The following is a 23617-nucleotide window of genomic DNA, read 5'->3' as shown; positions in this document are numbered from 1 at the left end:
AGCAGTGGCTTGCTTCCAGGTAGGTCCTGAGACCTTCACATGTCATCCACTGAAGGCTTAGGATGTACCAGTACCTGCACCAATGCCCCACATGTTTTTCTTTGAGTCCCCTAAATATCCCTATGAAGATGGTACCATTATCATTCTCACTGGGCAGGTGATAAAACTGAGGCCCCAAAGCTTTAAGTAGTTAGTGCTAGGAAGGTGCAGAGCCAACATCTGAGTCCAGGTGGGTATGGCTCTGTAGCCTGTGCAGGCAACCTGCAGGCTATACTCCTTGATGCTTTGGCTGCTCTGAAGCTCAGGGTCAAACTTGTACTCATCCTGTGCTCTGGGTGTAGAGCTTATCCCTGGACCACCTACCTTTATTTTTCCTTTGTGCCAGTTTTCTCATATAATACGAACGATGCTGCAATCTCTGCGGTACATTTAGTCTTAGTGCAGTGCTAGGGGACACGGTTCCATGAACAGAATTTTCGTTTTGCTTTTTTTCTTAGTTGCTTTAATTTTTTTAAACCACCATGGATTCTGTACCAGAAAATATCAAAACAAAAACTTTTGCTCCGTCACTTACCCATTAATTTCTGCCCTGCCCCATGGTATATATATCTCTATAGGGTGCAATCAGTTTTGTAATGTAATGGATCATAAATAATAAAATAAAAGGCACGCACTGCCTTCCCTGCAGTTCCCCACCTCCATACTGGGCAGGAGGGTGGATGTCCCTGGTCCTCTCCCTCTGGGTTAGGTGAGAGAAATGTGAGGGGCTGGCTGTAGGTGGAGAGAAAGATGAGGCAGTCCCAGGTGTCCGGGAGAGGCATAGATGGGGTGGAAGGAGAAGTATTTAGGGTAAAGAACAGACCCCAAGACAGTGGAGGCAGGCCTGAAGAGCTGCACAGGGCGTAGGATCCTCAATCCTTCTTCTTTGCACAGAGTGAGGGTTTCTTTTTGTCCCAGTATCACACAGAGGCAGTCTCTGCAGATCCAGATACATTCCTAAGGCAATGCGCCTCAGAGACACCCGCTTTCATCCCAGCACCCCTGTAACTATCCTCCCTACCCCCCTGCCCCCAGCTCAGTGAGGAGCTGAACCAGCAGCTGGAGGCCGTGTGCGGGTCTGTGTTTGGGGAACTCGAGTCCCAGGCAGTGGACGCCCTGGACCTGCCCGGCTGTTTCCGCATGCGGAGCCACAGCTACCTCCGGGCCATCCAGGCCGGCTGCTCTCAAGACGACGACTGCCTGCCCCTCCTTGCTGCCCCTGCCTCTGTCTCAGGGAGGCCCGGCTCCTGTGAGTGTGCCCTCTCTGCACCCCCGCCCGGCCCTAGGTTGGAGAGCACCCTGGGTTCTGGCGCTGGCCCCAGTCACAGCTGTGCTGTGTGATCTTGGGCAGCTGGCTTGCCTCTCTGGGCCGCATGATGGGGAGAACAAGCCTCGGCTCTGTACATAGCAGCGCTTGGAGGACGCGTGCCTGCTGCCTCCTCTGGCACCGCGTGGGTGTGGGGCGGTGGGCCACAAGACACCCGCTGGGACGCGAGTTTCTCACCCGCTGCGTTTCTGCGTTCCGGCCACAGCCTTCAACTTCAGAAAGGCCCCGTCCCCCATCCCGCCGGGAAGCCAGGCCCCGCCCCGCATCTCCATCACGGCCCAGAGCAGCACCGACTCCGCCCACGAGAGCTTCACGGCCGCCGAGGGCCCCGCCCGGCGCTGCAGCTCCGCGGACGGGCTGGACGGCCCGGCCATGGGCGCGCGCACCCTGGAGTTGGCTCCGGTGCCACCCCGGGCCAGCCCCAAGCCCCCTACACTCATCATCAAGACCATTCCTGGCAGGGAGGAGCTGCGGAGCCTGGCGCGGCAGCGGAAGTGGCGGCCGTCCATTGGGGTGCAGGTACGGCAGGACGAGGCGCCGAAGCAAGCTCAGGCCCTGGCCGGTGGGGATGGGTTGACCTTTTCCTTGGTCTGCTCTGTGCCTGGTCATCGACAGGGCCCTTACAACCAGTCCCGGCCCACTCCCTTGTCACTTGTCGTGGAGCCATCGCCTCTACTGGTTGCCAGTACCACGCCTCTGACCTCCTGGGTCTCTTTTCTTGTTGGGTCAGATTGTCTTTGCAGAATCTGCCCACTGGCTTGGGGCTCAGCCTCTGCTCACCCCTCTGCCTGGGGAGAGCTTGTGTCCCTTGTCTAGCCCCGGCCACTGACTCCCACTACCCTGCCGCCAGGTGGAGACTATCTCGGATTCGGACACGGAGAACAGGAGTCGAAGAGAGTTCCACTCCATTGGTGTTCAGGTGGAAGAGGACAAGAGGTAGGTCTGGGTGGGGCTATCTCAGGCTTCCTTGGGGGAGAAGAGGAGAGGAGGCTGCACAGTGCCTCTCTTGGTGCGGTCTGCCTGCACACCCTCTCTTTCTGGACTGCGACTAGAGCCCTCCTAATGGGGAGGAGTCTGGGCAGCCACAGAGGTTACCCTCGGAGATGTCAGCAGGGCAGCCATCAGATCTAAAGTGAGTTCTCCTTGTACCCGTGCCTGTCCCAGGTGTTCCGAGGCGACAGGAGTGGTTGGAGGAAGGGGCTGGTAGGGAGAGGTAACAGGTAGGTGCTGAGCAGGCCTCCAACAACTGTCCTTTATGGGGGATAGCAGGATTTTCCTAATCCCTCCTTATGACCTGTGGTGTACAAGTATGTGAGCTCAAAAAGAAACAAATAAACATGAAGATTGCCTCTCAGGGGCCTCTGGCAAATGTAATACTCCTCCTCACTTGGCTCACACAAGCATTTAACCAGTCAGGGGTACCTATTACATGCCTGAGTCTGTGGTGTACCCAAGATAGTAGAATTACCAGCAGCCACTATTCTGGCATTAGGTGGCCTCAGAAACACTGCTTCCTTAATTTCCAGCTGAAAAATTAGCATTCAGCTCTGGAGGGGATACTGGGAGGAGTCCCTCTGTTGTTGGCTCCCTATGGGAAGATGCTTTCTCTAATGACCATGTGGCAGTGCCACAGTGGCCCATCTGCCCTCTGGGCTGCAATGCCACCAGGCCAGCGGCCCTAAGTATGGTGGCTGCAAGAGTTTTATGGTAATCTGTGTTGTCCAGGCCATACGCACTAGAAGAATAAAGCTAGAGTCTTAGTAGCAGCCCCTTCAGCTGTTCCCAGCTGCCACTGTTGGGCCTTTTGACCTCCCCTAAAGTTCTGTTAGCTATTTCTGGGAACTCCTGGGAGTAGTGTGTGTGTGTGTGTGTGTGTGTGTGTGTGTGTGTGTGCGCGCGCGAGCTCGCGCGCACGCACGCACACGCCTGATCAAGTCGTGGGGTTCCTGTGGGCTGCACCAGTTTTCTTTATGCACGCTCCAGCTCCCTGCCGTTCCATATGCTCCTGAGGCTGTAAATGCTTCCACCAAGAGTGATCAATAGCTGCCTTGTTGCCTCCATTGCTCCTGAAAGCCACTGTCCTCCAAACTCTTAATATTCCACAAAGATCCCAGGAAAGGAGCGCTTTATGGTAAACCCAATTCACAAGTCCATGACCTGAGTTCCTGATTGGTGGGGTAGGAGTCATGGAGGGAGGCAGCTCTGTGTTCAGAACTCTTCCCCCAACTCTAATGCTACTCTGTGGACCATCAACCAAACCCACTACCCACACTCACTCCTTTATAAGGCTTCTTGGTCCCTCATCCAGTGAGACCCCTGGGGGTCCCCCTATTCTTCCTAACAAGCCTGAATCCTGGAAAGAGTGCAGTAGACATTCTACTGAGATTCTGGCTAAATCAGTAAACTTTCATTCATTCATTCATTCATTCATTCATTCATTCATTCATTCAGAAAATGCTCATTGAGCATCTCTTATATGACTGTTCCTATTAAAGGCTCATGGAAACATCAGAGACATGAGTCTTGCCCTCACAGAAGTTATGGCTTGGAAGGGAACCAAGGCAGTGAATAAATACTCCACAGAAAGAAATATGATCATGCATTATGGTGTAATATGTAATGGGATATTATTACATGTTATGGTGGGAATATGAAAGAAAAAATCTAAGAGAGAAGGGATCTTATTTAGGGTAAGTGGGTAACTCAAGGATTGACTGGGAATACTCAGGTGATGATTGTTGGTGGAAGGGTACCAGGAAGAGGGAATAGCATATGTGAAGGCACTTGGGCAGGACAGAGTTTGACATGCACCAGGAACCAAAAGAAGGTTCTGGGGCTGGTGTGGAACGAGATGGGGCAGTGGTGAGGGAGTGGATTGGAGAATAGGCAGAGGTCAGGTCATGCAGAGCACGGGCATGATAAAGAACTGGAATTTAATTATAACTAATGAGTAGCCATTAAAAGGTGAAAGAAGCATGACAGGATCTAATTTATGTTTACAAAAGATCACTAGCTGCTAAGTGGAGAATGAACTTGAGGGAAATAATAGTGAGTATGGGGAGTCTAGTAAGCAGGAATGTTTCCTGATACAGAAGAAAGGTGATAGAGCCTTTTGCATCATAGAGGACCTCTTTTTTCTATTTTATTTTCCAATTGGGCACTACCAGTGCACGGGAAGATTATAAAGTTTTATACGTTGATTTTTGTATTCAGCAGATTAGCTGCTGTCTCCTATTAGGACTCGTAGTTTGTCTGAAAATCATGATGGATTTTCTATATAGTTGATCATGTCTTCCGTAAATAAGGATATTTCTTTTAAATCTGTATTCTTTTAATTTCTGTTTCTTGCAATAATGCATTGTGTAGGACTTCTAGTTCACTGTGGAGTGTAGCAGTCTTGTCCCATTCCTGACATTGGTGGTTATCTTCTCAAATCCTGCTCACAAGTTAGGTGATGTTTGGTACAGTTTTAGGTGGATACTATTTATCAGGTTAAGGAAATTCCCTTCTATTCCCAGTTGGCTAAGAAGTTTCATTTTTATTTCCTTTTAAATAGAAAATGAGCTGGAATTTTATTGCATGCTTGTTCAGAATCTACTTGGATGATCGTAGATTTTCTCCTTTCATCTGTAATGTGAATTATATTAATAGATTTTCCACGTTGATCCATTATTTCATTCCTGGGATGAACCCTGCTTGATGCTATTGTCAGTTTGGATTAAGTTTTGCTGGAAGTAGCAGAGCCTCAATAGAATCTTTAAAAAAATTTTTTTAATGTTTTCTTTTGAGGGGGGTGCAGAGAGAGAGGGAGACAGAGAGGATCCAAAGTGGGCTCTGTGCTGACCAGAGAGTTCAGTGCGGGGCTCGAACTTGTGAACTGCAAGATCATGACCTAAGCCAAAGTCGGACGCTGAACTGACAGAATCACTCAGGTGCCTGGAACCTCAATAGTATCTTAAGTGAGTTTCTCCTTCACTTAGAAAAAGAAAGGCCTGGAGGTAGAAGTGCAGTGTCAGGATCCAGGCTTTTTCTATCTTGCTGGTCTTGCACTCTGTGCATCGCCTCCTTCCCAGGAGCTGATGCCCAAGCTCCAGCCAGTCCTATCTGTATTCTGAGAAGTACCGAGGAGGAAGAGAGGAGGGACACAGTCCTTCCTTGTAAAAAAGACTTTCTGAAAATTACATATGACATGCTCAGGTACCTCATCATGTGGCATCTAGCTACAAGGGAGGCTATGAGATGTATAGTCTTAGTTGGGAAGCAATGTACAATGAGCAGGGCACATTGCTGAAAATCAGGGTTCTTCTGGCTAAAGACAAAGAGAAGAATGGACATACGGAACTCTAGTGGCTTTTGTCGCAGTCTTGCTGTATTATTTTTATATACATTACTGGCTTTTTGAATAGCTACTACTTTAAGATGTTTTTGGGGTTTATTTTTGAGAGAGAGAGAGAGAGTGTGTGAGTGGGGTAGGGGCAGAGAGGGGGGACAGAGGATCTGAAGTGGGCTCTGTGCTGACAGCAGCGAGCGAGATACGGGGTTCGAACTCATGAACCATGAGATGAACTTGGATGCTCAACTGACTGAGCCACCCAGGTGCCCCTACTTTAAGATTTTTATATCTGTGTTCATAAGTGATATTAGATGACGGTTTTGCTTTATTGTTGTTATTCAGTTCAGGCATTTAGGTTATGCTGGAGTCCTAAAATGAGTTTGGAAGCCTTATCTGTGTTTCTGTTCTTTGGAACAATTTGTGTAAAGTAGGAATTGTCTATTTCTTAACGTTTTGGTAAAAGTTGCCCATAAAACTATCTAGACCTGATGCCTTTGGGGCTAGGAGAAACTTTTTGAACTACAGCTTTAGTTTCTTTCATGGTTATTGACCTATTCAGGTTTTCTTTTTCTTCTTGAGTCAGTTCTGGTGATTTATATTTTTCTAAGAAATGGGCCATTATACAAAAAAAAAAATGACAGTTTAAAAAAAATTTTTATAACATTTATTTTTGAGAGAGAGAGAAACAGAGCATGAGTGGGGGAGGGGCAGAGAGATAGGGATACAGAATCGGAAGCAGGCTCCAGTCTCCGAACTGTCAGCACAGAGCCTGACATGGGGCTTGAACCCACAAGCTGTGAGATCATGACCTGAGCTGAAGTTGGATGCTTAACCAACTGAGCCACCCAGGCACCCCAAAATGACAGTTTTAAAACATTTTTGGCACAAATATTCTTTGTCATAGTATTATAATTTTATAAGTTTTTATTGTATCTGTAGCTTATGCCCCTTCTTTTCATTCCTAATACCATATATGTATGTCCAATCTCTATTTCTGGATCAATGTTGTCTGAGGTTTGTCTGGTTTATCATTTTAATATATTTTAAAGATATATATATTTTTAGAAGAAGTTATTTATTTATTTTGGGGGGGGCGCAGAGAGAGAGAGGAAGAGAGAGAGAATCCCGAGCACGATGTGGGGCTCAAACTCACAAACCGGGAGATCATGACCTGAGCTGAAACCAAGAGCCAGACGCTTAACCAGCTGAGTCACCCAGGTGCCCCTTAAAGTTATATTTTATCAGTCTTTAAGAAAACTAGCTTTGGGGTCATTAGCCTCTCTATTCTTTCTTTTTTATCTTTAATGTTTCCTTTTTTTTTTTTTTTTTACTTTTGTGTTATTATTTTTCTTTTTCCTATCTTCTGTGTCTTTTTTACAGTTTCCTGAACACTATTTATTTTCTAATGTGTGTTTTTAAGGCTATAAATTTTCCTTTTAGATATACTGCTATAACTGTATTTCATGAATTTTGAGATGCAGTATTTTTATTGTTCAGTTCTAAATAGTTTGTAACTTTTATCCTAATTTCATTTTTCACCTGTGAATTCCATGAATTATTTACAAGTTTTTGTTTTGTTTTGTTTTAGTTTCCAAATTATTTTGTGGGGGGTGGTGGGGAGCTATCTTTCCACTACTAATTTCTAAATTTGCTGCATGTGGTAATAGTATGCATTCAGTATATTTTTTATTCCTTAAAATTTGTTGAGACTTCCTCTCTCATATATACATTTATTATATAAATGGTCAGACTTCTAAATTATATTTTTCAAATGTTTGGCTTTGATTTTTGTTTACATTTTTTAGCCAGTTCTGAGAGAGTTGTATTAAAAATGTCTCACCATGATTGTGGATGTGTCATTTTCCCTGGTACTTTTATTAGTTTTTTCTTCAGTTTGAGAGTGCTACTTAGAAGTATTCAGGCTTATGATTGTTATGTCTTCTTGGTGGGTTGCCCCTTTGATCATTAAATAGGCTGCTGATCATCCTCACTAAGTTTTTTTGCCTTGACGTCTATTTTGCCTGATTTTATCATTATGGTTGTTTTCTTTTGGTTAATTTTCCAAAATCTCCTTTTTCATACTTTGATTTTCAACCTCCTTATATCCTTTTTAGATCTGTTGCTTGTAAGCAGTGTGGGGCTAAAATTTAGTAGATGTATTTAGTCTATTTCTATATATACATATACATATACATATACATATACATATACATATATATATATTGATTACTCATTTATTTGGACTTCTTTTTATTATCTCTTTAACAATGCCTTTTCTACACCCCCCCCTTTTTTCTTTTTTAAAGTAAGCTCTATGCCCCACATGGGACTTGAACTCATGACCCTGAGATCAAGAGTCACGTGCTGTACTGACTAAGCCAGCTAGGCACCCCGTCATGCTTTTTCTTTGCTTTCCTCCTCTCCTACTTCTCTGCCTTCTATTGAACTGATCAAATTTACTTTATTTCTTTTTTCCTTCTACTGCTTTGGAAGTTTACATTTTAGTAGTGATTTTCCTCAAATGTTTAGCAAATATACTTAGTTTCATATTTTTCTACTGAAGTCTAAAACCAGTGAGTATTTCTACCCTTCATGGGCAAACACCAAGAAGCTTGGAACACCTTAATTTCCTTCTTAACTCCCTCTTCCCATCTTCCATGTTGTATTTGTCTAGTATTTTGACTATACCTCCTTAAAAAAAAACTCCGCTAAAGCAGCTGTTCTTATATCTTTCATGGTCTAATAGTTTAGATTTACAAGCATATTATAGACCAACTTACATGTTCACTATTACTTGTTACTGCCCACTCCGTCCTCATGCGTTCAGTGTTTTCTGTGCTGAAGTACTGCTTCAGCTTGGGACCAGTTTTAGAGTCCATGTCCCTTCTTGAGGTTTCTGGATTTCAGTGCTAGCACTCACTGTAACTCATACCCACACACAAAACGGACTTCCGGGCCACATTTCTGAAGCATGACCTGCATTTTCTAGTCCACGTTTGTAAGTAAAATGACCCTTCGTGGCTGCTGGCTTTGTACATGGGGTCTCCTTCCAGCTCCCCAGGATGCACGGGTTTGGGGGCTTTCCTCTCTTCCTCCCTGAGCATTACCATCTAGCCTCTAGCATATGTCTGGCCCACTCTTCCTGTGGCTCACTTGGCTTAGATTCCCTCTCACTTCTTAGGTTTTGAATTTCCTTTTTGTCTCTAGTACCTGATGATTTCTCTCTTTCTATTTTCAAGCTTGGCACTATAGCAGAAACACCGTTTGACTTTATTTTATCCAGTGTTTCTCTGTGTTTCAGTGTGTGTGTGAGTGGGAGCTTTTCAAGTTAGTTCAGTCTGCCGTATTGATCAGTTGTCTGGACTAGGCTGATAGCAGTAGATACGGAGAGAAGCGGACCAATTTGAGAAGCATTTTGGAGCAAAGTCATGGAAGGACAGGGACAGGCTGAGGGGAGGTCTTTCTTGCTCTTGTGTAGGTATTCGTGGGGTCTTGGTGGGGTGAGCTGGTGAGGGGGAGAAGGTGTTGGATAAATGTCTAAAGAGCTGAATTGCCCGGGACAGGTGATCATGCTGGGAATCCAAGGGGGTGACAGGTGGGGAGAGAAGAAATCTGGCGCATCTCTCTGGCCAGGCTCCCTTGCTTGTCTGCTGCAGGCATCCTTAGTTATCCACCTGCACTGTCCTTTGTGTCCCTTATGTCCCTGGCACTTTAAGTCTGACTTACCACACACCATGCCCCAAATGGTACATAAAAGCGAGCCATGACTACCAGCAGCCTTTCCAGGCAGACATCCAGGAGCCCCCACCTGCTGCCGCCCCATTTTCTTGGACTCTCTTGTTCTTACTCCTGTCTCACTGGCCCCGGTATCTGTCATCTCTCTCTGCCCGTTGGTTTTAGAAATTGCCAGAAAGGAAAGGTCTCTCCTCTTCTGCCTTTCAGTGTGTTCCCTGCCAACCTGTTGGGTGAAGAGTTCAGATTTATTGCCCCTTAGACCTGTTGCCGGTGGGTTTTTCCAGTTGCCCATAACTGTGGTGCCTTGGCTTAGAACTACACAGGGATGGGTGGCTGTGGGTGCTTCTTCAGTTCCATCTCCGCTGCACCCCCAACTAAGATTCATTTGTCCACAGATATTTATTAGACCCCTATTATTTGTCAAGTACTATGCTGGGCACTGAGGATACAAAGGTAAGTGGAACCAGACAGCCCCTGCCCTGTGAAGCATACTGCCATGTTAAATCTGAGTAGCTCATAAATGATGTAGAAGTACAGCTGTGGTGGTGCCACAAAGGAGAGGTATGTGCACAGTTGAGAGTGTATCGTAGGGGGCTTTGACCTGGTCAGGGTTTGGCGTGGCTTTCCTGAGGAAGTGACACTTGGGTAGAGATCTCGATGAATGGTTAATACAGTTTAACTAGGTGGAAGTGGGAGATAAGAGTGTTCTAGGCAGAAGGAACAGTATGTGCTAAGTCCCTGTGGTGGGAGGGAGCATACTTAAGAAACAGTTACCAGGGCTGTTTTAGGGCATCCTACAGCACCTGTCTACCCAGACCCAGCATACTCTGGGCCAGGATAAAAGAATGCATGGGAGGGCGCCTGGGTGGCTCAGGCGGTTAAGTGCCTGACTTCAGCTCAGGTCACGATCTCACGGTTCGTGGGTTCGAGCCCCGCGTCGGGCTCCGTGCTAACAGCTCAGAGCCTGGAGCCTGCTTCGGATTCTGTGTCTCTCTCTCTCTCTGCCCCTCCCCCACTTACACTCTGTCTCTCTGTCTTAAAAATGAATAAACGTTAAAAAAAAAAAAAAAGAATGCACAGGGATGCCTGGGTGGCTCATTTGGGTAAGTGTCTGACTTCAGCTCAGGTCTTGATCTCATAGTTCATGAGTTTGAGCCCCATAATGGGCTCGCTGATGTCAGCACACAGAACCTTCTTCGGACCCTTTGTCTCCTTCTCTCTCTGCCCCTCCCCTACTCATGCTCTGTCTCAAAAATAAAAATAAACGTAAAAAAAGAATGTATCACATGACCTTGCTAAATGTTAGAAGACTATTCCTGGGGCCCTTTAAGAACATAGAAACCATATGAGTTTTGCTTCAAACTCTATGGGAATCCCCTCCTATCTTTTACCAGTAGATCCTTCCTATTAAGAGCTTGTCTTAAATTCCAGATTTAGCAAAAAGAAAACAAAATAAACAAAAAACACCAGAATGCTCAGTTAAGTCTGGTTGTCAGATAAACGATGAAGAGGTTTTAGTATATGGAGTCCCCCCAAATTGCATGAGATATACTAAAAAATTACCTGTTACTTATCTGAAATTCAAATTCAACAGGGGCTCCTGTATTTTATCTAACAACCCTACTTATACCCAGCTGTGCCCAAACAGGGCCACCTGGAGAACTCTATGGGAGGAAGGCAGCCCCCTCCCCACCCCACCCCACCCTTTCCTTAGCATCATGGTAATTTCTGACTTTGGGGCCTTGGGAATGGCATGTACTGAAAGAATAGAAGCCCCTGAGCCCTGGGAAGGAAGTTTCCATCCTCATGAATTTGTACTCCCAGAGCAGTCATGCGAAAGCAATGCACTGCTGATTGACCACAAGCCCTGGATGTGGATGCGGCCACTGCTCTTCTTAAATCTCCTACCCTGGCCCCACCTGTTACTGTCTTAGTCCCCAGGCTGGGGTGGTGGACTCAAGGCCCCTGATTGATGATATATATAAGCCTTTAGCTGCTTTCTCAGAGAGGGAGCCAGTACAATAGGTGTACCTTGCTGAAATGTCACTGCCCTTCCCCCTCCCTGCCCAGTTCCCTCCTTACACCCCCGCCAGCCTTCTGCCAAATACTCCTGGCAAAACCTCTTGACGACTCCTGAATGCTGAGCATTCCTTGGACGCTGTGTCTCTTGGGATAAACCAGTTTCTTCCCAGAGCCCTTTGTGTTATCCCTTAGAGAATCACAGTAGAAATGTCTCCCTGAAGTAACCATGTAACAACTTCCAGAATCATCAGGAATGTGATCATTGTCACCCCAAAGAGCTCGAGGGGGGAGGCTTCCTCAACCTTGTTAAAAAGCTTGGAGAGATGGGCGCCTGGGTGGCTCAGTTAGTTAATTGTCTGACTTTGGCTCAGGTCATGATCTTGCGGTTTGTGGGTTCGAGCCCCGCATCAGGCTCTGTGCTGACAGCTCAGAGCCTGGAGCCTGCTTCAGATTCTCTCTCTCTCTCTCTCTCTCTCTCTCTCTCTCTCTCTCTCTCTGCCCTTCCCCCACTTGTGCTCTGTCTCTTTCTCTCAAAAATAAAGTGTAAAAAAAAAAAAAGCTTGGGGAGAAAATATTGTGACAGGCATTGTTAAGAAGTAGTGATGATTCACAACTGAAGCCAGTTTATATCCTGTGTTTACAGCTATTGGTGAGACCACAGCAAATACTGCCAAGAACAGAATTAAGTAGGGACATAAGCCCTGGACTGAAAATTCATCTGTTAGAGTTAGGATTAGGTTTGGTTGTAAGTTCCAGAAAACCCCCAGTATGACAGAAGTTTATTTCCCTCTTGCTTACAAGAAGTCTAGAGAGATTAGGTTGAGAGCTGGTAGGTGCTGTGCAGTGTCGGGACCCAGGCTTCTTCTATCTCATTACTTCTCCATCCTTAGCACTTGGCTTCCATCTCATATTCCCAGATGGCTGCTTGAGTCCAGCCATCACATCTGCATTCCAGTCAGCAGGGAGGAGGAAGGAACAAAGAAGGGTACATTTTCCTTTTAAGAACATTTCCTGGGAGTTGCACATACCCCTTCTGCTTATATCCTGTGAGCTAGACCTTAGCTATATGGCTATCCCTAGCTGCAAGGGAGACTGGTAAGAGAATCGTTATTCAAAGTGGCCATGTGTCCAGCTTAAAACTGTGGTATTCTATTACTAAGGAAGAAAGGGAGGATGGATATTGGGGGATGATTAGTGGTCTCTACCATCCTTCCTTCCAACCAGCCGACCCATCCACCAACCAACCAACCAACCAACCAACCACTCAGCCAACGTTTATGTGAGGAATGGCTCTATTTATAAGGGAGACAGAAATGCAAATAACTAACTATAATACAATGTGCTTTGGAGTACAAAAGAGGTTTTATTCAGAATGCCCTGTGAGAACAGATGGAAGTGATCAGCAGCAATCACAATAATTAATAACTACAATCCCTCACTGGGTTCTCAGTGCTACATTCCCACTATTGTATTTGTCTAGCTCCCTTTCTTTTCAGTGAGAGCTATAAACCTCCCTGCCTCTCCATACAATAGCTAACACTTACAATGGGTAGGCCAGGTGCTGTTCTAAGTTCTTTACATATATTATCTCACGAGAATCCTGTGATCATTCTCATTGATAGACAAGGAAACTGAGGCACAAGCTGTAGAGCTGAGTTTTGGATCCAGGCAGTCTGGCTCCAGGGAGCATGCACTTAACCACTTTGCTGGGCCGCGTCCCCCTAAAGCTGCTCATTCACATTTCTTCCCCCGCCCCCCCGCCCCCAAATATCCAGCCCACTCACTTCATTGTAATGATTGGGGTCATCTGTGGGACCTCTCTCCACTTCTGGACCGACCCCCACCTATTTGCATCCCTCCCCTCCTCTGCCGTCAGTCCTGCCTGAGGTTAGGGCACTCCTCTTCCTGATTAAAGCTGCCCCTCTCCCACAATCCTGGGGAGGCAATGGAGTGTACTGTTGTAAGAGCTGGTCTCCACGACCAGACTGTACTAAAAATTGTTTTTGATCTTTAAAAATTTTTTTTTGAATTTTTATTTATTTTTTAATTTACATTCAAGTTAGTTAGCATATAGTGCAACAATGATTTCAGGAGTAGATTCCTTAATGCCTCTTACTCATTTAGCCCATCCCCCCTCCCACAACCCCTCCAGTAACCTCTGTTTGTTCTCCATATTTAAGAGTCTCTTCTGTTTTTCCCCCTCCCTGTTTTTATATTTTTGCTCCCCTTCCCTTGTGTTCATCTGCTTTATGTCTTAAAGTCCTCATATGAGTGAAGTCATAGGATATTTGTCTTTCTCTGACTAATTTCGCTTAGCATAATACCCTCCAGTTCCATCCATGTAGTTGCAAATGGGAAGAGTTCATTCTTTTTGACTGCTGAGTAATATTCCATTATATATATATATATATATATATATATATATATATATATATATATATATATACCACATCTTCTTGGTATATATTCATCCGTCGATGGACATTTGGGCTCTTTCCATACTTTGGCTATTGTCGATAGCACTGCTGGAAACATTGGGGTGCATGTGCCCCTTCGAAACAGCATAGCTGTATCCCTTAGATAAATACCTAGTAGAGCAATTGTAGGGTAGTTCTATTTTTAATTTTTTGAGGAACCTCCATACTGTTTTCTAGAGTGGCTACACCAGCTTGCATTCCCACCAGAAGTGCAAAAGAGATCCTCTTTCTCCGCATCCTCGCCAACATCTGTTGTTGCCTGAGTTGTTAATGTTAGCCTTTCTGACAGGCGTCAGGTGGTATCTCATTGTGGTTTTGATTTGTATTTCCCTAATGATGAGTGATTTGGAGCATTTTTTCATGTGTTGGTTGGCCACCTGGATGTCTTCTTTGGAGAAGTGTCTATTCATGTCTTTTGCCCATCTCTTCACTGGATTATTTGTTTTTTGGGTGTTGAGTTTGATAAGTTCTTTGTAGATTTTGGATACTAACCCTTTATCTGATATGTCGTTTGCAAATATCTTCTCCCATTCTGTTGGTTGCCTTTTAGCTTTGCTGATTGTTTCCTTTGCTGTGCAGAAGCTTTTTATTTTGATGAGGTCCCAATAGTTCATTTTTGCTTTTGTATCCCTTGCCTCTGGAGACATGTTGAGTAAGAAGTTGCTGCGGCCAAGGTCAAAGAGGTTTTTGCCTGCTTTCTCCTTGAGGATTTTGATGGCTTCCTGTCTTACAAATATTTAGGTTTTTCATCCATTTTGAGTTTATTTTTGTGTCTGGTGTAAGAAAGTGGTCCAGGTTCATTTTTCTGCATGTCGCTGTCCAGTTCTCCCGGCACCACTTGCTGAAGAGACTGTCTTTATTCCATTGGATATTCTTTCCTACTTTGTCAAAGATTAGTTGCCCATATGTTTATGGGAAAATTTAAAAAAAAATTTTTTAGTGTTCATTTATTTGAGAAAGAAAAAGAGAGAGAGAGAGAGAGAGAGAGAGAGAGAGAGAGAGAGAGAGAGAGAGAATGAGAGAATCTGAAACAGGCTCCAGGCTCTGAGCTGTCAGCACAGAGCCTGATGCAGGGCTCGAACCCATGAACCGTGAGATCATGACCTAAGCTGAAGTCAGATGCTTCACTGACTGAGCCACCCAGGCACCCTCCTCCCCCCAATTTTTTTTATGTTTATTTATTTTTTAGAGAGAGATGGAGACAGAGCATGAGTGGGAGAAGGGGCAGAGAGAGAGAGGGAGACACAGAATCTGAAGCAGGTTCCAGGTTCTGAGCTGTCAGCACAGAGCCCAATGCAGGGCTTGAACTCACAAACTGTGAGATCATGACCTGAGCCAAAGTTGGGCACTCAACTGGCTGAGCCACACAGGTGCCCCGATAACGGTCTAATCTTAAGAGGCCACTTGTTCTCTTTAAGCCTCAGTATTCTCATCTGTAAGTAGGGATGATACTGACACTCTTATCGTGGGACTGTTTTTGAGGACTTAGCATGTTTTTATGCAAAATGCTAAGTCTAGCACACACTAAGTGCTCAAAGCATGTTAGTTATTATTTATTGCCCTTATGTTTGGTCCTTTGACTACTGCCTCTTTCCTCTCCAATCAGTTTTTCTTTACAGGTTGTGTTAGTTTCCTATTGCTGCTATAATCAATTATCACAGATTTAGCAGCATTGAAGAATACATTAAACATTTTTTAAAGTATTTATTTATTTATTTACTTATTTACTTATTTATTTATTTAGAGAACATGCATGTGAGTAGGAGGGAGGGGCAGAGAGAGAGGGTGGCAGAGAATCCCAAGCAGGCTTCTCGCTTGGGAGAAGCGTTGGCAGAGCCCAATGTAGGGCTCAGACTCATGAATGGTGAGATCATGACCTGAGCCAAAATCAAGAGTTGGACAGTTAACCAACTGAGCCACCCAGGTGCCCCAATACATTTTTATTATATTACTTTTCTAGGGGTCAGAAGTCTGAACTGTGTTTCACTGGGCTAAAATCAAGGTATTGGCAGGACTCCTGGAGGCTCTGGGAAGAATCCATTGTGTCACTTTTTCCTGGTTTATAGAGGTTATCCACATTCCTTGCCTTGTAGCCCACTTCTGTCTTCAGAGCCACAATGGCAGGTTGAGTCCCCACATCACATCATCCAGCCTTGATCCTGTCATCCCATCTCCTTTGGTTCTGACTTTCCAGTCTCCCTCTTTCGCTTATAAGGACCTTTGTGATTAAATTGGACACACCAGGATGATCCAGACTTTTCTCCTCATCTCAAGATACTTAATATAACCATATCTGCAAAGTCCCTTTTGCCACGGAAGGTAACCTATTCAGAGGTTCCAGGAGCTAGGACGTGGACCTCTTTGACCATTATGCTGCTTCCCCTGTAGGTTCTCTCCTGTCAAGATATGGCATGGGAGAACCATTCTAGACAAAATATCCCTCTCTTCCCCTCCCCCGGCTTTATTGAGATACAATTGACAAATAGCCAAAATATCGCTCCCTTAAAGGTATACTGTTTTCTCTCTTCCTCGTTTCTCAACTAACCTTTTTGAAAGAATTGCCTTGCCTAGTTTTCTCCACCTCCTGACAACCTCCTGCCATCTGCCTCAGCCTCCATGCTCCATCAAACTGGCTCTTGCCCTGGTCTCCCGAGGCTTCCATATTGCCAAATCAGTAGACACCTTTAATTCTCAACTGGCTGTATTTTCCATGTCAGTTGCTCATTCCTTCTTGAGACCCTTCTGTCTTCTCTCTGCCTTTAGGTGACTCTCCCCTGGTTTTCTTCCTCTTCCTCTGTGGCTTAGATGCCTCTGGGGCTGCATTGTCTCCATCCACTCATGAAATGTCCATGTTCCCCAGGGCTTTGCATCTCTGTTCCATTGCTCTTTTCTTAGGTGATCATGTCCCACACTGCTGGTTTTATTCTCTATTTTTATTTTTAATTTTAAAAAATATTTTATTTTTTTCTTTTTTTAAATGTTTATTCATTTTTTTGAGAGAGAGAGAGAGAGAGAGAGAGAGAGTGAGTTGGGGAGGGGCAGAGAGAGGGAGACACAGAATCCGAAGCAGGCTCCAGGCTCTGAGCTGTCAGCAGAAAGCCCAGTGGGGGGGCTCGAACTCATGAACCGTGAGACAATGACCTGAACTGAAGCTGTACGCTTAACCGACAGCCACCCAGGCGCCCCTAAAAGATTTTATTCTTAAGTCATCTCTACACCCCACATGGGGCTTGAACCTAACAACCCCCAGATCAAGAGCCGCACGCTCCACTGACTGAGCCAGCCAGGTGCTTTACACTGCTGCTTTTAAATACTACTTGCACGGGGTGCCTGGGTGGCTCAGTCGGTTGGGCAACCAAATTCGGCTCAGGTCATGATCTGACAGTTCATGGTTTTGAGCCCTGCGTCGGGCTGTGTGCTGACAGCTCAGAGCCTGGAGCCTGCTTCCGATTCTGTGTCTCCCTCTCTCTGCCCCTCCCTTGCTTGTGGTCTGTCTCTGTCTCTCTCTCAAAAATAAACAAATATTTTTAAAAATTAAAGAAAAATACCACTTGCACAAGGTTGACTGACTCCTGCTGAAACTCTGCCACTTTCTGACCCCCTGCTGGGAGTATTGGTAAAGACTGTGCTTCTAGTATTCCCATAAGCTCTAACTTTTTTGGTCTTCCTTGAGGTAGACATGGTGAAGAGGCTTCATTGAGGCAGCCTGGGGCACTTATGCAAGCTTCTGTTCCAGCCCATGTGGCCTGTTTCCATCAAGACAGAACGTAATTTTCTCAGGATCCCCTCAGAGGTGAAAGGCAGCACGCCAGTGGTGCTGAAGGACAGAGCCATGTTCCATGAGGGTACCAGGGAGGCAAACAGGGAAGGCAGGTCTTCAATAATGTCTTTTACTGGGGCAAGCCCCACCTTTACCTGTGTGGTTTGCAACGGCTGGAGCTCTGAAGGAGCCAAAGGTTAACGGGAGCTCAGAGGCACAGAAATATTCAAGATGGATATTTTGAAAGTGCATCCCAACAGTTCAGTTAGGCACACAAGACTCTCACCTGAAACCGAGAACAATTGAACTGAACTGGGGGTGGGGGTGGGGGGGCTGTCTCCCAATGCAAGAAGGCCGCTGAGGGAGATGCAGTGCTGAGGATGGTCTTGGGGGCAATCAGGAGGCTCACAGAGGAAGACATGACTTGAGTAGGGAATGGACAGGGAGGGATGGAGGAGGAGGAGGAGGAAGACCGTTTCAGAAAGGCTTAGAGTCAGGGCCGGTGTAATCGACTTGGGGAATGAGGAGAATGCGGGGGGGGGGGGGTGAGGTTAGAGAAGAGGACTGCTTCCAGACTAGATGCTAGCATTGGGGAAATGCCAGCAGAGGAAACCCGAACTTTATGTTGTTGGCAGTGGGGAGCTGTGGAAGAGTTTGGGGCATGGGAATGAGCTGGGCAGAGATCAGCTTTAGGAAGACTGCTCTAATCCTGAGTGGATTGGAGGGAGGGAACATTCCCTCAGTGGTGAGGGAATGTTGGGCCCCTGATCTGAAAATATGCAAGGTATAATTTTTGAGAGAGGAAGTACCTTAGTGATTTTTGGTCCATTCCTGTCATTTTATATAGGATGTATGTGTGCATGTATGCTTATGTATAATTATATATATTGTATGATATATTTTACACACTAGATGGAGGGGAGTAACTCCCCAAAGGCACACAGCAACAAAGCCAGCGTTAGAACTCAGATCGGATTCCTCATCTAGTGCTTCTCTTTGGTGCTGTGCTGAGTGGAGACGGAAGTGTCTTAAAAGGAGTCTGGTCCAACATCAAGGCAGAGGCTGATAGAAATCTTGACCAGGGCAGGACAGAGCAGATGCCAGGGTAAAGATCATGTGGGAGGCAGTGCGGATATGTTCTTGCTTTCTCTGTCTCTCTGGGTGGGGGTTGGGACATAGGGCTTGTTGGAGACTGCACATGAGTGCATCTCTCTTTCCTGGGTCCTGCAGCATCCTTCTGGGCCTGGTTTCTATGGCAACAGGCTCCCAGCAGGCAGCCCGCCAGCTGGAGGGAAGCAGGCAGGCAAGACAGGCAGGGAGAGGAGGCCTGGGCAGCAAGAGGAAGGCTGAAGTTGTGGGGGTTGGAGGAGACTCCTGGGAAGCTTGAGGGGTCCCTAGAGCTGGCCCCCCAAGTTCCCCTTTCTTTAGACCGTAATGGGGTGGAGGTAGCTTAGGACATATGGGTCTTTCTTTTTTGGTCTGGAAACTTCCAGACGTCAAACTTCTGTTCACCCCTCCCCACCACCCCCACATCTCCTGACTCCCACTTCTTCAAGCATTGTCTGACCCCAGCTCCATGCACTTCAGAGGCTACTGACTTCTTCATAGGAAAGAACTCTGAACTGAGGAGGGGGTGAAACAGAAGAAAGCCAACTGACTTTCTGTTTTGCAGAGGATTTGCATATTAACTCAAAGACAAGAAATTTCCAGGCCCTATGTCATTCCTGCCAACAACTTAATTCAACTCCACTGGCACTGGCTGACTGTGTCTGGCCAGGCTCTGGGCTGAGCTGTGGGGCTCCCTAGAGAAGTCCTTTCAGCTGCAGGCTCCCCCCACCCTCCGGCCGCTCCAAGGCAGTTCTTCCTGATGTTCCAGCAGCTGGTGTGCTGGGAGATGCTTGGGCTGTGGAGCCAGCAGCCGTGGGTCCAAATCCTGGCTCAGCTGTTTTGTAGCTGGGTGACCAATGGCCTCTCTGGGCCTTAGTTTACTCGTTTCTGAAGGGCTGAAGACAAACCCAGGCAGTTGTTGTAAACTAGCAAAGGCATGCTGTTTGTCCAAATGCTGAAATGTTTCTGTGTTCATTGGTAAAGAGCCACCACCCTGGTCCCTCTCTCGCCCTACGCTTTGCCCCTTGCTTCTGCAAGGCCGTGCTCTGAGCACTTTGGGTGCGTCCATCCTGATTGCTGTATGCCAGCATCTTTTCTGCCCACCAAGTACAGATTGTTAAATATTCTGAATACCTCCCCTGTCCAGAGGCAGTGCAACAGGAATTCTGTACCCACCTGCAAGGGCTGGTATAGTTCAAGGTCGTGGATTAGCGTCCATCACATTGTAGGTTTCTTTTCTTCTTCCTTTTCCTTTGGGCCTGGGGTGGGGGTGAGGATGGCGATGAGAGCAGGAAGGGGCAGGGATGACAGCCACCTCTCTCACCAGGCGGGCAAGGTTCAAGCGCTCCAACAGTGTGACGGCGGGTGTGCAGGCAGACCTGGAGCTGGAGGGCCTGGCTGGCCTGGCCACAGTGGCCACAGAAGACAAGGCCCTGCAGTTCGGACGTTCCTTCCAGAGGCACGCTTCTGAGCCCCAGCCCGGGCCCCGGGCCCCCACCTACTCAGTCTTCCGCACGGTCCACACACAGGGCCAGTGGGCCTACCGCGAGGGCTACCCACTGCCGTACGAGCCGCCGGCCACCGATGGGTCACCAGGCCCTGCCCCTGCCCCCACCCCTGGCCCCGGGTCCAGCCGTCGGGACTCCTGGATGGAGCGCGGCTCACGTAGCCTCCCCGACTCAGGCCGCACGTCCCCCTGCCCTCGGGATGGCGAGTGGTTCATCAAGATGCTGAGGGCGGAGGTGGAGAAGCTGGAGCACTGGTGCCAGCAGATGGAGCGCGAGGCGGAGGACTATGAGCTGCCGGAGGAGAGTGAGTGGGGGACCCTGTGTGCGCGAAGAGATCACCACTGGGGGTGGGCGGAGAGCCGTGGAACAGGGGGGGGGCCCTCTGGTTGGGCTTGAGTGTGCCTCTGTGAGGACTTTGACCTCCATACGTCTCCCCTTGGCAGCATGGCATGCCGGGAGCTCTTGGAAGGAAGTGGGGAGCAGCTTCAGAGGCTGAGGTCAAGGTCGGACAGGGAAAGTGACCAGATGAAGGAGCTGGGCCTCTTAGGAGATGGCTGCCAGTCCAAGTCACCCAGTCCATGGGGATCAAGGGGACTTTCTTCTCATCTGAGCTGGTGTGGGAGTCCAGGTCTGATCTAGCGAGTCGGACCATACTTCAAGGCAGAGGGCAAGGCAGTGCATGATGTTAGATCACTGTCTGAGGCCTAGGTGAAGGAGACACAGCCCTGGACTGAGGGAAGCCATGGCCCTTCTCTGCAAATCCATCTGAGGGGAGACAGTCATACGTCAGAATCCCTACATTTATGGGATAGTGACTAAGAAGACAAGAGTCAGGCATATGAAAATTTCCATAATTCTTAATGAGCCAAGGAGTCCTATACTGATGAGTGACAAAATTCGACCGATGGTGGTCATCAAGCTAGTGCCTGGCTAAGCCTAAAGGGCCAGGTTGGGGCTGGCTTCCGTCTGTTCCATGACATGGGAGGGAAGAGAGACACAGGAGCATAGGTGCTTACGAAATGGAGGTTGTATGAAGGAAGAAACACTGGTGTCTGAGGATACAGCTGGCCTGGTGAAATGGGGTAGGAGCTGTTTGTTAGGAACTTGAGGATGGGATGGGGAGGGGACTGGAGGAGACAGACAGACAGAGAGTGCCAGATACGGGAAGGTTGAGTCATTCAGGGCAGACATCTTGGAGGCTGGGAAAGGAGTGTCATCCAGCCCTTCCCTGAATCTCCTTCTGCTCTCCAGTCCTGGAGAAGATCCGCAGTGCCGTGGGCAGTACACAACTTCTCCTGTCCCAGAAAGTTCAGCAGTTCTTCCGGCTGTGTCAGCAAAGCATGGTGAGTGCCCATGGGCTAGAGCCTACCAGGTGTGCGTATGCCTGGAGGTGAGACCAGGTGTTTGTGCCCAACAGGGAGAGGCCTGGGCTCGCTCTTGTCTCGCTGGCTCTCATGCCCCCACCCCACTGTCCCAGGTTGAACTTCCTGACAGTGAGGGTGGATGGGGCTTTCTCTGGTCCTGGCTGGGGCACAGATCTTCCTGACTGGCTGCCTCTCCTCTGTCTCTCTCCACTAAAGGACCCCACTGCGTTTCCCGTGCCCACCTTCCAGGACCTGGCGGGTTTTTGGGATCTCCTGCAGCTCTCTATCGAGGATGTGACCCTCAAGTTCCTGGAGCTACAGCAACTTAAGGCCAACAGCTGGAAACTCCTGGAGCCTAAGGTAGGGGAGAGTCCCTTCAAGCCAAAAGGACAGACTGGAAAATGCCCTTCCCCAGACAGACCTGTTGTGGGGAGAGGCAGGGGAACAGAGGACATTCACAGGGAGCAAAGGCAGTCCTGGACAGGTGATGGTGACCATCTTCTTTCAATATGATCCCACTCTTGGTCACTGCCATCTGCTTGGCCCTGTGCTCATCACTGCCTGAGCTGCCAGAGCCCCGAGGTGGCTGCAGCCGCCTAGGACCAGCTGTAGGTTGAAGCAGCAGAGGAGCGAAATTCCAGACTGCCCTTAGCTTGGACCTAGGCACAGCGGGGACCTTGGCGGGCCCGTCAGCCCTCACTTCACTAGAGGTTGTCTGTGATGAGGCCCAGACGTCCAGTAGCGAACCCCCATTTCCTTGCACGAGTCGGGGAAGCCGCACTCCTCCCGACTGGGGGGATATCGCCCACTTCCCACCGTCTCAGAGGAGTGAGCGCTCTGATGCGAGTAGTCGCGAACGGCGACACCAGGGGGCGCCAGGTTTCCTAATTTTTAATGAAAAGTGGCTTTTGACCTTGCCGCAAGCACCCCCGGGACTTCTTGGCCGGCGTCGGTGGCGGCGGCTTCGGACGGTTCTCCCGCGCGGGAGCCTGGTGTCAGTCCCACGGGAGGCGGGATCGGGGGCGGGGGGACCCCGACCTCCAGACTGAGCCGCCGCCCCCTCTCCCGGCAGGAGGAGAAGAAGGTCCCTCCGCCGATACCAAAGAAGCCCTCGCGGGGCCGGGGCGTGCCGGTGAAGGAGCGCTCCCTGGACTCGGTGGACCGGCAGCGGCAGGAAGCGCGCAAGCGGCTCCTGGCGGCCAAGCGCGCCGCCTCCTTCCGCCACAGCTCGGCCACCGAGAGCGCCGACAGCATCGAGATCTACATCCCCGAGGCCCAGACCAGGCTGTGACCGGCCCGGCCCGCCCAGCCTGGGCCCGGGCCCGCGGTTTTCTACCCGTACTGTACACCCAGCGTCGAGGTCACTGTGAACGCGGGCCGCCCCGTGCGCCCGCCCCGCCGGCACCGCACGCCCCGGCCCCTCCTGCCCGTCACACTCTCGTGGGTTTTTTACCTTCCTGACCCCACGCGAAGGCGCCCGGGCTGGGCTGGGGGCCGTGCCTCTCCGCCCTGCGCCCCCACCTGGACTCCCCTCCCTCCTGGTCCGACGCTTCGTCCCCACCTCCTCCCCACGGGCACCATCTCTGCCATTACTACCCCCCACGGGCCAGGCCGGGCCGGGTCCCCCATCTGGGCTCTGCGTCCCCCCCACCCCTCCCCCCACCCCGCGGGGCTGGGCTTCGTGGGGATCAAGCTTCGTGGCTTTTTATGAAGAATCCCGAACCCCACCTAGGAGCCTGCCCCACCCTCCCAGGGGCTCCACCCTCAGCCCGCAGCCCACCGGGCCCAGGGACCACAGTGGCTGGACCAACCCAGGACCAGGGCGCCTGGGCCTCTCCCCTTTCCCAGCTGCTGGGGAGGGGAGACGGGGCTTCCCCTCACCACACCTGTGGCTGTTCCCACATCCCCTTGAGTATCCCAGGAAAAATAAAACGGCAGAACTGCA

At 48.6% G+C, this 23617-nt stretch overlaps 1 protein-coding gene across 4 annotated transcripts in view; it reads left to right on the top strand.

The window, feature by feature from the left end:
* DLGAP3 (DLG associated protein 3) overlaps nt 1–23617 on the top strand; it is a 62351-nt gene extending 38734 nt beyond the window's left edge. For all 4 annotated transcript variants that reach the window (XM_023258447.2, XM_023258445.2, XM_011284742.4 and 1 more), the window contains 7 exons: nt 1075–1288; nt 1572–1885; nt 2217–2302; nt 20128–20612; nt 21560–21651; nt 21889–22032; nt 22745–23617. In XM_023258447.2, coding sequence (XP_023114215.1) covers nt 1075–1288; nt 1572–1885; nt 2217–2302; nt 20128–20612; nt 21560–21651; nt 21889–22032; nt 22745–22963 — 1554 coding nt within the window. In that variant the 3' untranslated portion in view covers nt 22964–23617. The remainder of the gene's footprint in view (nt 1–1074; nt 1289–1571; nt 1886–2216; nt 2303–20127; nt 20613–21559; nt 21652–21888; nt 22033–22744) is intronic.

This window comes from Felis catus, chromosome C1 (genome assembly GCF_018350175.1).
Source record: "Felis catus isolate Fca126 chromosome C1, F.catus_Fca126_mat1.0, whole genome shotgun sequence".
NCBI classification, from domain to species: Eukaryota; Metazoa; Chordata; class Mammalia; order Carnivora; family Felidae; genus Felis; species Felis catus.
The sequence above is the reverse complement of the archived record's forward strand: the minus strand, read 5'-3'. Positions and strand labels throughout refer to the sequence as shown.